Consider the following 15,359-nt stretch of genomic DNA (forward strand, 5'->3'; position numbering starts at 1 on the left):
TCCCGATCCTCGGTCGTCGGGGGAGCTCCTCCGGCGGGGCGATGATCGGCATCCCAGTCCTCGGTTGTTGCAGGGGCTCCTCTGGCGGCATCTCTCCTGGCGGGGCAGTGATCAGCATCCCGGTCTTTGGTCATCTGGGGGGCTCCTCCAGTGGCATCTTTCCCGGTGCAGCTGTGATCAGCATCCTGGTCCTCAGCTGGTGAGGGGGCTCCTCTGGCAGCATCCTTCCTGGCAAGGCGGCCATCAGCATCCCGGTCTTCAGTCGTTGGTGGGGCTCCTCCAGCGATGTCCTTCTCGGCAGGGTGCCCATCAGTATCCTGGTCCAGGATCCTCGGGGGGGCTCTTCCGGTGGCATCCTTCTCTGCAAGGTGTCCATCATCATCCTGGTCCTGGTTCCTCAGGGGGGATCCTCCAGTGTCGTCCGTCTCGGTAGCAGCAGGGCAGTGTTTAGCATCCTGGACCTGGGAAGTGTAGAACTGATAAATGAAATTGTTTTTAATTTATTAATGTAACTTCTGTTCACCATCCACAGTACACTTGCCTACACTGTAACTTCTGTTCCATATTGTAATTCAAACCCCATTTTAAAACACTCACTCCATTTTGTAAAAGCTTCCTCCAACCTTCCTTTTTGCAAACCCTGCTGTAATCTTATTAGTTTAGTTTAGATGTGTGAAGGAGGTATGTATGGATGACGGAATCAACCTCCAGCCTCAGCCTGTCCTGATGAGATAAAGTTCAAATACCAACGGCTGAAGATCTAGACAACAGCCCTAAACAAAGTAAGAAGCATCCACCCTAAAAAGAAAAGGACAACAGAACAACAGAAGGAAGATCGAAGCCAGGTTCAAGGCTGAAAGTCACGCCTGCAATTGATGGGTGATCAATCCAAACCCAGAGGCAGCGTGACACAGCAAGACCTATAGACTTTGAATCCAAACTAAAAGCCTATAAAAAAGAAGGGTGAGATGAGAGACTCTGTATAACATTCTGCTGCCAACATGGAAGGACATCGGTGCCTGCCCAACAGAGATCCAGCTTGTCCTTGTGCCCGGCTTTCCTGGCCAGTTAGCCGCCAGAAGCTACGAACCCAAGCTACAAAATCAAGCTATGAACTTAAGCTATCTTCAGGACTGGTAACTATGCAGCAGCTGCAGAACATCTGATGGATGTGTGTGTGTGTGTGTGAATGTGTGTGTGTGAATGTGTGTGTGTGTATAGGTATTAGGTATAATGTGTGTGTATAAGAATTAAGATATTAGTTATTAGTCATAAATGAAATTGTTATCATAATAAATGTGGTATCTTTGTCTTGCCCCCTGAAAAGATCCTGTGTAGTTTTGTCTGTACAACAGAAGCAGGTGGGGATCTTCTGGGGTCCTCCTCCTGAGGAGCTGTCGAGATGTTCTTGCTCCTGGATGTGAGGTCCCAAAGAGCTGGCCTTCTGCTGCTCAATCTTCCTGTAGAGGTGCCTGCTGAGGTTTTTTTCTGCCAGCTCCCAATGTTTTCACCCTTGTTGGTGGTCTGGGTCTTTGGGCCAGGCTTCGGTTGGGTTTTCTGGAAAGCGGAACACACAGGAACAGGAGCAGTCAGTGAAGAAGTAGCTGAAAAAGAAGAAGAAAGAGAAATGTCTTTCAAGCTTTCAGCAGTGTGGTGCATATGCAAATCAGCAGCATCTTTATGCAAATCAGCTTCAGCAGAAGCATAGATCTGTAGGGCAGCATCAATTTTTTCAAAGATAACTGCAGGAGATTCCATCTGCCGGACAATGGTTTGTAAACGTCCATTTGAAAAAATTAAACTGATAAGAACAGATTTAAAAGTTTATTAGAAACTATTTAAAAATAAATGCTACAGAGAGTTTGAAAAGTCAGTTATTGATCATTGGGGGTAGCATACAGAGTATAGGGGGATGCTAGTAGCTTGGTATTGGACAGCACATAACATACAGGCCTGGTCCACACTACACAGTTAAATTGATTTTAACAGTGTTAAATCGATTTAACACTGTACCCGTCCACACTACAATGCACTTTATATAGATTTAAAGGGCTCTTTAAATCGATTTCTGTACTCCTCCCCAACGAGAGGAGTAACGCTAAAATCGATATTAACATATCGATTTAGGGTTAGTGTGGCCACAAATCGAAGTTATTGGCCTCCGGGCGGTATCCCACAGTGCACCACTGGCCGCTCTGGACAGGAATCTGAACTCTAATGCACTGGCCAGGTATACAGGAAAAGCCCCGCGAACTTTTGAATTGCATTTCCTCTTTGGCCAGTGTGGAGCTCTGATCAGCACAGGTGACCATGCAGAGCTCATCAGCACAGGTAACTGCAGTCTCCTGAGAATAGAAAAAGAGCTCCAGCATGGACCGCACGGGAGGTACTGGATCTGATCGCTATATGGGGAGAGGATTCAGTGCTAACAGAACTCCGTCCAAAAGACGAAATGAAAAAACTTTTGGAAAAATTTCCAAGACCGTGGTGGAGAGAGGCCACAGCAGGGACTCAGTGCAGTGCAGAGTGAAAGTGAAGGAGCTCAGACAAGCCTACCAGAAAACCAAAGCAGCAAACGGAAGATCAGGGTCAGGGCCAAAAACATGCCGCTTCTACGCTGAGCTGCATGCAATTTTAGGGGGCTGTGCCACCACTACCCCCCCTTGTCCGTGGATTCCGAGGTGGGGGTTATAATCTCAACCATGGATGAGGATTCAGTGGAGGGAGAAGATGAGGAGGAGGAAGAGCTTGCAGAGAGCACACAGCACTCCATTCTCCCCAACAGCCAGGAGCTTTTTGTGACCCAGACGGAATTGCCCTCCCAGCCCTCCCAAGCCACTAGCCCAGACAGTGAAGCCATGGAAGCGACCTCTGGTGAGTGTACCTTTGTAAATATAAAACATGGTTTAAAAGCAAGCGATTTTTTAATGATTGATTTGCCATGAGGGCTTGGGATGCATTCGCGGGCAGTAAAGTTACTGGAAAGTTTGTTAACATGTCTGGGGATGGAGCGGAAATCCTCCAGCGACATCTCTGTGAAGCGCTCCTGGAGGTACTCCAAAAACCTTTGCAGAAGGTTTCTGGGCAAGGCAGCCTTGTTCCGTCCACCGTGGTAGGACATTTTACCACGCCATGCATGTAGCAAGTAATCGGGTATCATTGCATGACAAAGCATAGCTACGTATGGTCCCGGTGATTGCTGGCATTCAAGAAACATCCGTTCTTTATCTCGCTCTTGTAATAACCTTAGTCCCACATTTGGACCTTAGCGTCCAAAATATGGGGGTTAGCATGAAAACCTCCAAGCTTAGTTACCTGCTTGGACCTGGTACCTGCTGCCACCACCCAAAAAATTAGAGTGTTTTGGGGCACTCTGGTCCCTCTGAAAAACCTTCCCTGGGGACCCCAAGACCCAAATCCCTTGAGTCTCACAACAAAGGGAAATAATCCTTTTTCCCTTCCCCCCTCCAGGTGCTCCTGGAGAGATACACAGACACAAGCTCTGTGAAACTACACAGAGAGACTCCCCCTCTCTGTTCCCAATCCTGAAAACAAAAAGTACTTTCCTATTCCCCCAGAGGGAATGCAAAATCAGGCTAGCAATCCAACACACAGATCTCCCCTTGACTTCTTCCTCCCTCCAATTCCCTGGTGAGTACAGACTCAATTTCCCTGAAGTAAAGAAAAACTCCAACAGGTCTTAAAAGAAAGCTTTATATAAAAAGAAAGAAAAATACATCCAAATGTCTCTCTGTATTAAGATGATACAATACAGGGTCAATTGCTTAAAAGAATATTGAATAAACAGCCTTATTCAAAAAGAATACAAATCAAAGCACTCCAGCACTTATATTCATGCAAATACCAAAGAAAAGAAACCATAGAACTTACTATCTGATCTCTTTGTCCTTACACTTAGAAACAGAAGATTAGAAAGTAGAACTACTTCTCCAAAGCTCAGAGAAAGCAGGCAGACGACAAAAGACTCAGACACTCAAATCCCTCCACCCAAAGTTGAAAAAATCCGGTTTCCTGATTGGTCCTCTGGTCAGGTGCTTCAGGTGAAAGAGACATTAACCCTTAGCTATCTGTTTATGACACGCCCCCCAAATTGCAGACAGTGGGGAAGCTCACTGGCGGCGATTTCCTTCTAGAACTTGAAAATAAACAGATTAATACAACACATACACCTGTACATATACTCCTAAGTATATAACTAACAGACTTCTACATTTTAAGAACACTTTTTAACTACTGAATTCTGGGAAACTCTCACGGGAGAGTGCATCAGCTACTTTGTTAGAAGCTCCTGTGATGTGCTGAATTTCAAAATCAAAATCTTGGAGAGCTAAACTCCAACGAAGAAGTTTCTTGTTGTTCCCCTTGGCAGTATGAAGCCACTTTAGTGCAGCATGGTCAGTTTGTAGTTGGAACCACCATCCCCAAACATATGGGCATAGCTTTTCCAGGGCGTACACAATGGCATAGCATTCCTTTTCACTGACTGACCAGTGACTTTTCCTCTCAGACAGTTTCTTGCTGAGAAACACGACAGGATGGAAGTTGTGATCTGTTGCTTCCTGCATGAGCACCGCTCCTATACCACGCTCAGATGCATCTGTGGTTACTAGGAATGGCTTGTCAAAATCCGGGGCCCTGAGCACAGGGTCAGACATGAGCGTTGCCTTAAGTTGGGTAAAGGCCTTTTGACACTCATCAGTCCACTTAACTGCATTTGGCTGGGTCTTTTTGGTCAGGTCGGTCAATGGGGCAGCGATTTGGCTGTAGTGTGGTACAAATCGCCTGTAGTATCCGGCCAAGCCTAAGAAGGATTGGACCTGCTTCTTGGACCGTGGGACAGGCCACTTTTGGATAGCATCCACCTTGGCCTGTAGGGGGTTTATGGTTCCTCGACCCACCTGGTGCCCCAGGTAAGTCACTCTGTTTTGGCCTATTTGACACTTTTTGGCCTTAACAGTTAGTCCTGCCTGCCTGATGCGCTCAAAGACCTTTTCCAGGTGTAGTAGGTGTTCGGGCCAGGAGTCCGAAAAAAATGGCCACATCATCGAGGTAGGCAACTGCAAATTCTCCCAGTCCAGCTAGTAGACCATCTACCAGCCTCTGGAAGGTGGCGGGTGCATTTCGAAGGCCGAAAGGAAGGACATTGAATTCATACACCCCCGCATGGGTGACGAATGCTGACCTCTCCTTGGCAGGTTCATCTAGCGGTACTTGCCAGTACCCCTTGGTTAAGTCTATTGTAGAGATGAACTGGGCACGTCCCAACTTTTCCAATAGCTCATCAGTGCGTGGCATTGGATAGTTGTCCGGACGAGTTACAGCATTTAGCTTACGGTAGTCCACGCAAAAGCGTATTTCCCCATCTGGTTTGGGTACCAGAACCACTGGAGATGCCCATGCACTGGTAGATGGGCGGATTACACCCATCTGTAGCATGTTCTGGATCTCCCGTTCTATAGCAGCTTGGGCATGAGGAGACACCCGGTAGGGTGGGGTTCTGATTGGGTGAGCATTACCTGTATCAATGGAGTGGTATGCCCGTTCAGTCCATCCTGGGGTGGCTGAGAGCAATGGGGCGAAGCTAGTGCACAGCTCCTTGATTTGTTGCCGCTGCAGACGTTCCAGGGTGGTTGAGAGGTTCACCTCTTCCACGCCACCGTCTTTTTTCCCGTCGTAGTAGACACCGTCAGGCCACTCAGCATCATCTCCCTGGACTGTAAACTGACAAACCTGTAAGTCTCTGGAATAGAAAGGCTTGAGAGAATTAACATGGTACACTTTAGGCCTTAGTGAGGAATTGGGAAATGCTATGAGGTAGTTTACAGCTCCCAGGCGCTCTTGGACCGTGAATGGCCCTTCCCATGATGCTTCCATCTTATGGGCCTGTTGCGCCTTCAAGACCATAACCTGGTCTCCTACCTTGAAGGACCGATCTCTGGCATGTCTGTCATACCAGGCCTTTTGCTCTTCTTGAGCATCCTTTAGGTTCTCTCTAGCAAGGGCTAAAGAGTGTCGGAGGGTGCTTTGTAGGTTGCTTACAAAGTCCAGAATGTTAGTTCCTGGAGAAGGCGTAAACCCCTCCCATTGCTGCTTCACCAACTGTAATGGCCCCTTAACCTCGTGACCATACACAAGTTCAAACAGTGAAAACCCTAAACTGGGATGTGGTACAGCCCTGTAGGCAAACAGCAACTGCTGCAACACTAGGTCCCAAGTATTGGAGAATTCGTTGATGAATTTTCGTATCATGGCCCCCAAAGTTCCATTGAACCTTTCAACCAGGCCATTGGTTTGATGGTGGTATGGGGTGGCAACCAAGTGATTCACCCCATGAGTTTCCCACAGTTTTTCCATGGTCCCTGCCAGGAAATTAGACCCTGAATCTGTAAGGATGTCAGAGGGCCAACCTACCCTGGCAAAGATGTCTGTTAGGGCCAGGCACACAGTGTTAGCCCTGGTGTTGCCTAGAGCGACTGCTTCTGGCCATCGGGTAGCAAAGTCCACTAAAGTCAGTACGTACTGCTTTCCTCTGGGCGTCTTTTTTGGGAAAGGGCCCAGAATATCCACAGCTACTCGCTGAAATGGGACCTCAATTATGGGGAGTGGCTGGAGAGGGGCCTTGACCTGGTCTTGAGGCTTTCCCACTCTTTGGCATACCTCACAAGACCGGACATACTTGGCAACGTCCTTGCCCATCCCCTCCCAGTGGAAGGACTTCCCCAACCGGTCCTTGGTTCTGTTCACCCCAGCATGGCCACTGGGATGATCATGGGCTAAGCTTAAGAGCTTCCCCCGGTACTTAGTTGGAACCACCAACTGTTTTTGCGGCTGCCATTCTTCCCGGTGTCCACCAGAAAGAATTTCCTTGTATAAAAGTCCTTGGTCTATAACAAACCGGGATCGATTAGAAGAGCTGAGAGGCGGTGGGGTGCTCCGTGCCGCCGCCCAAGCTTTCTGAAGGCTGTCATCCGCTTCCTGCTCAGCCTGGAACTGTTCCCTTGAGGCTGGGGTCACCAGTTCTTCCTCAGACTGTGGACTTGGGCTTGGTCCCTCTGGAAGCGATGTAGGTGATGGGGTTGTTTCCGTTGCTGGTGAACCGCTCTCCGCTGGTGCACCTGAGGGTATTTTAGGCTCTGGCTGAGCCTTTTGGGTATGGCTGTCTGTTGCTTCTGCCAGTTCTGGCTCGCTGGCGCCCTCTGGCTTTGAGTTTGAAGATGTAGTTGCACTTGCTGGTGCTGGTTGCTGTTCCAGTTCCGGGCCTGGGACTGGAGATGCTGTGGCTGTTTCAGTGGTAGGCATGGAATCCGGGTCCACTACCTCTGTCTGGGTCTCTGGTAACACAGACGGGGCCTCTGTGGACGGCTCAGGATCAGGAATGGGTCTGGAAGCTTGCCTGGTTTGGCTACGTGTAACCATTCCCACTCTCTTGGCCCGCCTCACCTGGTTGGCCAAGTCTTCCCCCAGTAGCATGGGGATAGGATAATTGTCATAGACTGCAAAAGTCCACATTCCTGACCAGCCTTTGTACTGGACAGGCAGTTGAGCTGTAGGCAAGTCTACAGCTTGTGACATGAAGGGGTAAATTGTAACTTTGGCCTTTGGGTTGATGAATTTGGGGTCAACGAAGGATTCGTGGATAGCTGACACTTGTGCCCCCGTGTCTCTCCACGCAGTAACCTTCTTTCCGCCCACTCTCAAATTTTCCCTTCGCTCCAAAGGTATTTGAGAGGCATCCGGGCCTGGGGATCTTTGGTGTGATGGTGGTGTAATGAATTGCACTCGCATGGTGTTCTTGGGACAGTTGGCCTTGATATGTCCCAGTTCATTACACTTAAAGCATCTTCCATCTGATGGGTCACTGGGCCGAGGTGAGTTACTGGAGACTGGTGAGGTTGAAGGGTAGGGTATCTGTGGCTTTACTTGGGTGGTATGTGGGGTCTTTGGCTTTCCTCGGTTGTAGGGTTTATGGTCTGTGTGCCCCCTGGGGTAATCGTTCCCCTTGACAGTAGCTTTCTTGCTTTCTGCCAGTTCCATCCATTTGGCTCCAATCTCCCCCGCCTCAGCGATATCTTTGGGATTTCCATCTTGTATGTACCGTGTGATGTCTTCAGGAACACCATCCAAGAACTGCTCCATTTGTATGAGGAGGTTCAGTTCTTCCAAGGTTTGAATGTTGTTTCCTGTTATCCAGGCCTCATAGTTTTTTGTAATGTAGTAGGCGTGTTTGGGAAATGACACCTCTGGTTTCCACTTTTGGGTTCTGAAGCGCCGACGGGCATGATCTGGGGTTATCCCCATTCGGTATCTGGCCTTGGTTTGAAAAAGTTTATAGTCATTCATTTGCAGCTTAGGCATTTCAGCTGCCACCTCTGCTAAAGGTCCACTGAGCTGTGACCTCAATTCTACCATGTACTGGTCTTCGGGAATGCTGTACCCAAGACAGGCTCTTTCAAAATTTTCCAAGAAGGCCTCGGTGTCATCACCTGCCTTGTAGGTGGGAAATTTCCTGTGCTGTGGAGCAATAATGGGCGCCGGGTTGTTAGGGTTGGCTGGCACAGGCAGCCCAGCTTTTGCCAACTCCAGTTCATGTTTTCTCTGTTTTTCCTTCTCTTCATTCTCTTTTTGTTGTTTTTCCATTTTTTTTTTGGTGCTTTTCCATTTCTCGGCGGTGGGCCAACTCTTCTTCTGCTTGTTTCCTTCGGTAGGCCACCTCTTCTTCTTCTAGTTTTCTTTTGTGTGCTGCCTCCTTGGCTGCCTCTTTGGCTGCCTGTTCTCTTTGGTAGGCTGCCTCTTTGATCTGTTCTTCTCTTTCTTTCATCTCCATCTCTTTTTGTTTTATTTCCAGTTGTCGCCTGTGTTCAGCTTCTTTGATTTGTCCTTCGGCGTCAATTTTTGCCTTAGAAGTCATGGTTCCTGTTTTCTTGTGTTGGGGTGCCCTCCGGTGTTTATCTTCTGAACTGCAGGTTCTGTTGCCTCCTGGAGTCTGCCTAGCAACAGTGCTTTTTTCCTTTTCTCTCTCTAGCTAATGTTCAATGAAGGGAAACCAGAAAAACCACTTTATTTGCATGCATATAAGTGCTGGTACTTGCCTCCTAATGGGAGGGCTATTGCATGACAAAAGACCCTCAACAGTCTCTTAATGGCTTCTCGCTTAACATGCAAGCCACAAACTGCCAGAGAGAGCAGAAAAAAAAATTCTCTCTGGTTCCCTTTTAAAACCAACTGTTTCTCTCTGCTAAAAAGCCCTTAGCAGAGAAAAGAAAAATATAATATTCCTACTGGCTTCTGGATTCTGTCTATATCCCACTCACTGCCACCATGTAATAACCTTAGTCCCACATTTGGACCTTAGCGTCCAAAATATGGGGGTTAGCATGAAAACCTCCAAGCTTAGTTACCTGCTTGGACCTGGTACCTGCTGCCACCACCCAAAAAATTAGAGTGTTTTGGGGCACTCTGGTCCCTCTGAAAAACCTTCCCTGGGGACCCCAAGACCCAAATCCCTTGAGTCTCACAACAAAGGGAAATAATCCTTTTTCCCTTCCCCCCTCCAGGTGCTCCTGGAGAGATACACAGACACAAGCTCTGTGAAACTACACAGAGAGACTCCCCCTCTCTGTTCCCAATCCTGAAAACAAAAAGTACTTTCCTATTCCCCCAGAGGGAATGCAAAATCAGGCTAGCAATCCAACACACAGATCTCCCCTTGACTTCTTCCTCCCACCAATTCCCTGGTGAGTACAGACTCAATTTCCCTGAAGTAAAGAAAAACTCCAACAGGTCTTAAAAGAAAGCTTTATATAAAAAGAAAGAAAAATACATCCAAATGTCTCTCTGTATTAAGATGATACAATACAGGGTCAATTGCTTAAAAGAATATTGAATAAACAGCCTTATTCAAAAAGAATACAAATCAAAGCACTCCAGCACTTATATTCATGCAAATACCAAAGAAAAGAAACCATAGAACTTACTATCTGATCTCTTTGTCCTTACACTTAGAAACAGAAGATTAGAAAGTAGAACTACTTCTCCAAAGCTCAGAGAAAGCAGGCAGACGACAAAAGACTCAGACACTCAAATCCCTCCACCCAAAGTTGAAAAAAATCCGGTTTCCTGATTGGTCCTCTGGTCAAGTGCTTCAGGTGAAAGAGACATTAACCCTTAGCTATCTGTTTATGACAGCTCTGTTATCCTCAGCAGAGTGATATCGTTCATGGTAACCTGGTTGAAATTAAGGAATTTAAGTAAGGGGACAGAGAGATGGGGGAGGGGAGGAAGGATAGCGCTGAGCTTTTTAGCGTTTGGCCGGTAGGAATCTTCACAGCTACCAGCCACGCGGGGGGGTGGGAGGAGAAAGGGGGGGTGATTAGCAGTGATCTTCCATGATACCAGCCATATGGTGGGGGGAGGGGTAAAGCAATTCTAGAGAATTGGATTGGGGAGGGGAGGGGTTGTTGTCTGCTGCTCCTTGTTAACAGGAAAGAAGCAGCAAAGGGAGAACCTATGTGCCTTATATGCCTTACCATGACAGCATGCAAGCTGAATTGTGATGCCCGGATCTGCGTCTGTGTTGATCTGTAACACCAGAGCCGCAGGCACTCAATATTAAAAGATTCCAAATGCGACCTTCTACTGAAATCACACGTGCTATGTAAGGTGAATAGTGTTGTTCACTGTGAAAGAGTATAACCATTGTTCTGTAAAATGTATCTTTTTAAATCTCCCTATTTTCCCCCACTCATGCAGCTGCACATTTTTCAAGCCTCCCTACTCCATCCCGAAGGCTAGCTCAGATAAGGCGGAGGAAGAAGAGGACACGAGATGAAATGTTCTCTGAAATCATGGCAGTAACCCGCAATGAAAGAGCTCATCTGAGGGAGTGGAAGGACGTGGTAGCAAAGTACAGGAAAGATGCCAGTGAACGTGAGGACAGGAGGGACAAACATGAGGATAGGAGGGACGAACGTGAGGATAGGAGAGACGCTTGAGATGAGAGGTGTAGACAGGAAGATCAGCAGTGGTGGGATGCAACGCTGGAGCTGCTGCGTGATCAAACTGACATCCTCCGACGTCTGGTGGATCTTCAGGAGGAGCAGCGGGGTCACAGAGTGCCGCTGCAGCCCATGTTTAACCACCCTCAGTACTCACCATGTTCCATGTCTTCCTCACCCAGACGTGTAAGAACGCGTGGGGGAAGGCTTTGTGCACCAGCCCACTCCACCCCCGTGGACAGCCCAACCAAAAGGCTGTCATTACATTGAGATGTGCTTAATGGCCTTTTCCTTCCCTCCTATCCTCCTCCCAAACCAATCCCGGGATACCTTGTTAATTCTCTTCCTCTTTTTATAATTACATGCTTTTTAAACGAAGGGGGAGGGTGGGTTGCTTACAGGGAATGACTTTTAATAAAGAATACATGCTTTTTAAACGATAGTGACTTTATTTCCATAAACAAGCTGTAATCGAAGGGGGAGGGTGGGTTGCTTACAGGGAATGACTTTTAATAAACAATACATGCTTTTTAAATGATAGTGACTTTATTTCCATAAGAAAGCTGTAATCGAAGGGGGAGGGTGGGCTGCTTACAGGAGGAGTCAATAAAGGGTGGGAGGTTCATGAAGGGGAAACAAACACAGCAGTCACACCGTACCCTGGCCCGTGATGAAACTCGTTTTCAAGGTTTCTCTGATGTGCACTGCTTCCTAGTGAGCTCTTCTAATCGCCCTGGTGTCTGGCTGCGCATAATCAGCGGCCAGGTGATTTGCCTCAGCCTCCCACCCTGCCATAAAGGTCTCCCCCTTACTCTTGCAGAGATTGTGGAGCACACAGCAATAACAAAGGGGACACTGGTTTGGCTGACGTCTGAGCAACGTTCACCAGCGAGCCTTTAAATGGCCAAATGCACATTCTACTGCCATCCTGCACTTGCGCAGCCTGTAGTATCATAGATTATTATGGCTGGAAGGGACCTCAGGAGATCATCTAGTCCAACCCACTGCTCAAAGTAGGACCAATCCCCAAATGGCCCCCTCAAGGATTGAACTTACAACCCTGGGTTTAGCAGGCCAGTGCTCAAACCACAGTGCTAGTTGAACAGCTCCTGACCACTGTTCAGGCTGCCTGTGTATGTCTTCATGAGCCATGGCATCAAGGGGTAGGCTGGGTCCCCCAGGATAACTACAGGCATTTCAACATCCCCAACTGTAATTTTGTGGTCCAGGAAGTAAGTCCCTTGCTGCAGCCGTTTAAACAGAGAAGTGCTTCTGAAGATGCGAGCATCATGAACCCTTCCTGGCCATCCCACGTGGATGTTGGTGAAACGTCCCTTGTGATCCACCAGTGCTTGCAGCACTGTTGAAAAGTACCCCTTGCGGTTTATGTACTCCAATGCCAAGATAGGGATATGGGTTCCATCTATCACCCACCCACAGTTAGGGAATCCCATTGCAGCAAAGCCATCCACTATGACCTGCACGTTTCCCAGAGTCACAATCTTTCGTAGCAGCAGCTTAATGATTGCTTTGGCTACCTGCAGCACAGCAGCCCCCACAGTAGATTTTCCCACTCCAAATTGATTCCCGACTGACCAGTAGCTGTCTGGCGTTGCAAGCTTCCAGAGGGCTATTGCCACTCGCTTCTCCACTGTGAAGGCTGCTCTCATCTTGGTATTCTGGCATTTCAGGGCAGGGGAAAAAAGTCACAAAGTTCAAAGAAAGTGCTCTTACGCATGCGAAAGTTTCGCAGCCACTGCGAATCGTCCCACACCTGCAAAATTATGGGGTCCCACCAGTCTGTGCTTGTTTCCTGGGCCCAAAATTGGCGTTCAATGGGTAGAACCTCCCCCATTACCAGCAGGAGTTCCAAAGCGCGGGGGCCCGCGGTTAGGGAGAATTCAGTGTCCATGTCCTCATCACTCTCGTCGCCGCTCTGCCGTAGCTGCCTCCTCCTCTCCTGCCTTTGCAGTTCATGGTTCACTATAGACTGAACGAGAATGCGCAAGGTGTTTACAACGTCCGCGATTGCGCTATTGATCTGAGCAGGGTCTATGCTTGTTGTGGTATGGCGTTTGCTCTCAGTTCACCCAGGAAAAAAGGCGCGAAATGGTTGTCTGTTGCTTTCAGGAAGGGAGGGGTGAGGCTGTACCCAGAACCACCCACGACAATGATTTTTGCCCCATCAGGCACTGGGATCTCAACCCAGAATTCCAAGGGGCAGGGGAGACTGTGGGAACTATGGGATAGCTACAGAATAGCTACCCACAGTGCAACGCTCCTGGAATCGATGCTAGCCTCAGACCATGGATGCACACCGCCGAATTAATGTGCTTAGTGTGGCCGCATACAATTGACATTATAATATCTGTTTTATAAAACCTGTTTATGTTAATTTGAAATTACCCTGTAGTGTAGACGTACCCATACAGTCTGCCATGTCCCCAGTGCGGGGTGTACGGTGGGTGAGATCAAGATACAGTCAGGAAGCAGTGTGGGTACATCACTCATACATACAAGTTACAGACAGTCATGGGTAAAGATAAGCGGGCTGGGTAATGGGCATAGGATGACCCTCACATGGTGGAGTTTGGTTCGGTGGTTCAGGGCTCAGGGGATAAAGTCCAGCAGGGAAGGTCCACAAGTTTCCTCCCCCTCATGGGTTCACCAAGTCACACCGGCTGACACTTGGTATTGGCGGTGGCCGGTGATGTGCTCTGTGTAAATGTCTCTAGACCATCGAATAGTGTTCAAGACCATTAGGTGTCGCATGAGCTGCGTGTAGCGACGGCCCACCCCACAGGTGCGAAGTACGCGTTCATTACAGGGGTCCCAGGCACCCAGGGCCCCAACAGTCAGAGCATCGGTGTAGACCTTGTAGCCCTTTGTCCGCAGGGTGTCTGCCAAGGGAGCGTATTTTTCAAGTTTGCGGGCTCGGGCTTCGCGGAAGGCCGGGGTCCTGTTCTCGAACAGGATAGTCACGTCGACGAGGATGATCGTTTTCTGATCCCTGTCTGTGACGACGATATCCGGGCGCAGTGGGCTGTCGGTGTCGGGGATGGTGTGGTTGACAGCGATCTCTCCCAGGTGGGGGGCGATGGCCTTCAGTAGGCGGTCCTGGACGGCGTTGTGCTAGTGTGTGGCTGGAGTGGTGCAGTGTTTGTGTATGTTTGCAATCGTGTGTGTCTGTGTGCCTGCAGGCTCTGCTGCCCTCTGCCTGTAGCAGCGACAACCGCTAGTGTGTGCCCCAAGTGTGTCGTGTGTGTGTGTCTGGGATTGTGTGAGTCCCTTTGTGCATCAGCATGTGTGACTGTCTGGCTCTGTGGAGTTGTGGAGGTCTGTGTGGTAGCTGTGGTTTGTTTGTGTGTGTGTGTGTCACCTGCTGCAGGATACAAGGTCCTGCAAACGCATTTCCTACCGGTTAGCCCAGCAACACACCAACACTGATACAAACACAGTGTCACACACACACAGAGCAGGGCTCAGCCCCACCAGCAGGGGGCGGCAGGGACACACACATCTCCCTAGGGCCAGCTTGGATGATTTCCCATCATGAGCCAACATGGCAGGCTTCGGAGCAGGTGTCCTGCTGCTCTTCCTCCTGAGCAACCTCGGGGTTTATTGTCTGGCCAGGAGAATCCACCAACGGAAAGAACTGGGGGGGAGTCTGCAGGGTAAGGGACCCCCCGGGGTGGGAATTGGGAGAGGGGCAGAAAAGGGGGGGGGGGCTTTGGCTGCATCATGGAAAACCTGGAGTGTGGGTGCATGAAAAAAATCAACCCACTGCTCTGTGTGTGTGTGTGTGTGTGTGTGTGTGTGTGTGTGTGTGTGAGAGAGAGAGAGAGAGAGAGAGAGAGACTCCACCCCTTGCTGGAGGGGCTGAGCCCTGCACTGTGTGTCACTCCACCCCCTGCTGGAGGGGTGAGCCTTGCACTGTGTGTGTGTCCTTGACACCCCCTGCTGGAGGGGCTGAGCCCTGCACTGTGTGTGTGTGTGTGTGTGTGTGTGTGTCACTCCACCCCCTGCTGGAGGGGCTGAGCCCTGCACTGTGTGTGTGTGTGTGTGTGTCACTCCACCCCCTGCTGGAGGGGCTGAGCCCTGCACTCTGTGTGTGTGTGTGTGTCACTCCACCCCCTGCTGGAGGGGCTGAGCCCTGCACTGTGTGTGTGTCACTCCACCCCCTGCTGGAGGGATTGAGCCCTGCACTGAGTGTGTGAGGATTGGCGGAAGCGGCCTGCTTCTGGGGGCGGGGGGGGGGGGAGGGGCGGTTGCCAGAAGGGGGAAACGATCGATGTGGGGGGAAATGTTTAAAGAAGGAAAATAAACAGTGAAAGGGGATAATTG

The 15,359-nt window shown here is 49.2% G+C and overlaps 2 protein-coding genes across 12 annotated transcripts in view; one reads left to right on the forward strand and one right to left on the reverse strand.

Annotated features, from left to right (window-relative positions):
• LOC127038425 (uncharacterized) overlaps positions 1–15,359 on the forward strand; it is a 72,028-nt gene that overhangs the window by 18,776 nt on the left and 37,893 nt on the right. For 4 of the 11 annotated variants that reach the window (XR_007770632.1, XR_007770630.1, XR_007770629.1 and 1 more), the window contains exon 2: positions 10,771–11,035. The exons of 2 other annotated variants lie outside the window; for them this stretch is intronic. Coding sequence is in view for 3 of the 9 variants with exons in the window: in XM_050931025.1 (XP_050786982.1) it covers positions 2,639–2,874; positions 10,771–11,012 (478 nt within the window). In the remaining 6 variants the exon portion in view is untranslated. Of the gene's footprint in view, positions 1–2,282; positions 2,310–2,638; positions 2,875–10,770; positions 11,036–15,359 lie in introns of those variants that run through there. 5 more of the 11 variants (XR_007770631.1, XM_050931027.1, XM_050931025.1 and 2 more) reach the window with 4 other exon arrangements.
• Positions 1–15,359, reverse strand: part of LOC127038424 (uncharacterized) — a 49,964-nt gene that overhangs the window by 3,133 nt on the left and 31,472 nt on the right. The window lies entirely within an intron of this gene.

Source organism: Gopherus flavomarginatus, chromosome 20 (assembly GCF_025201925.1).
Source record: "Gopherus flavomarginatus isolate rGopFla2 chromosome 20, rGopFla2.mat.asm, whole genome shotgun sequence".
NCBI classification, from domain to species: domain Eukaryota; kingdom Metazoa; phylum Chordata; order Testudines; family Testudinidae; genus Gopherus; species Gopherus flavomarginatus.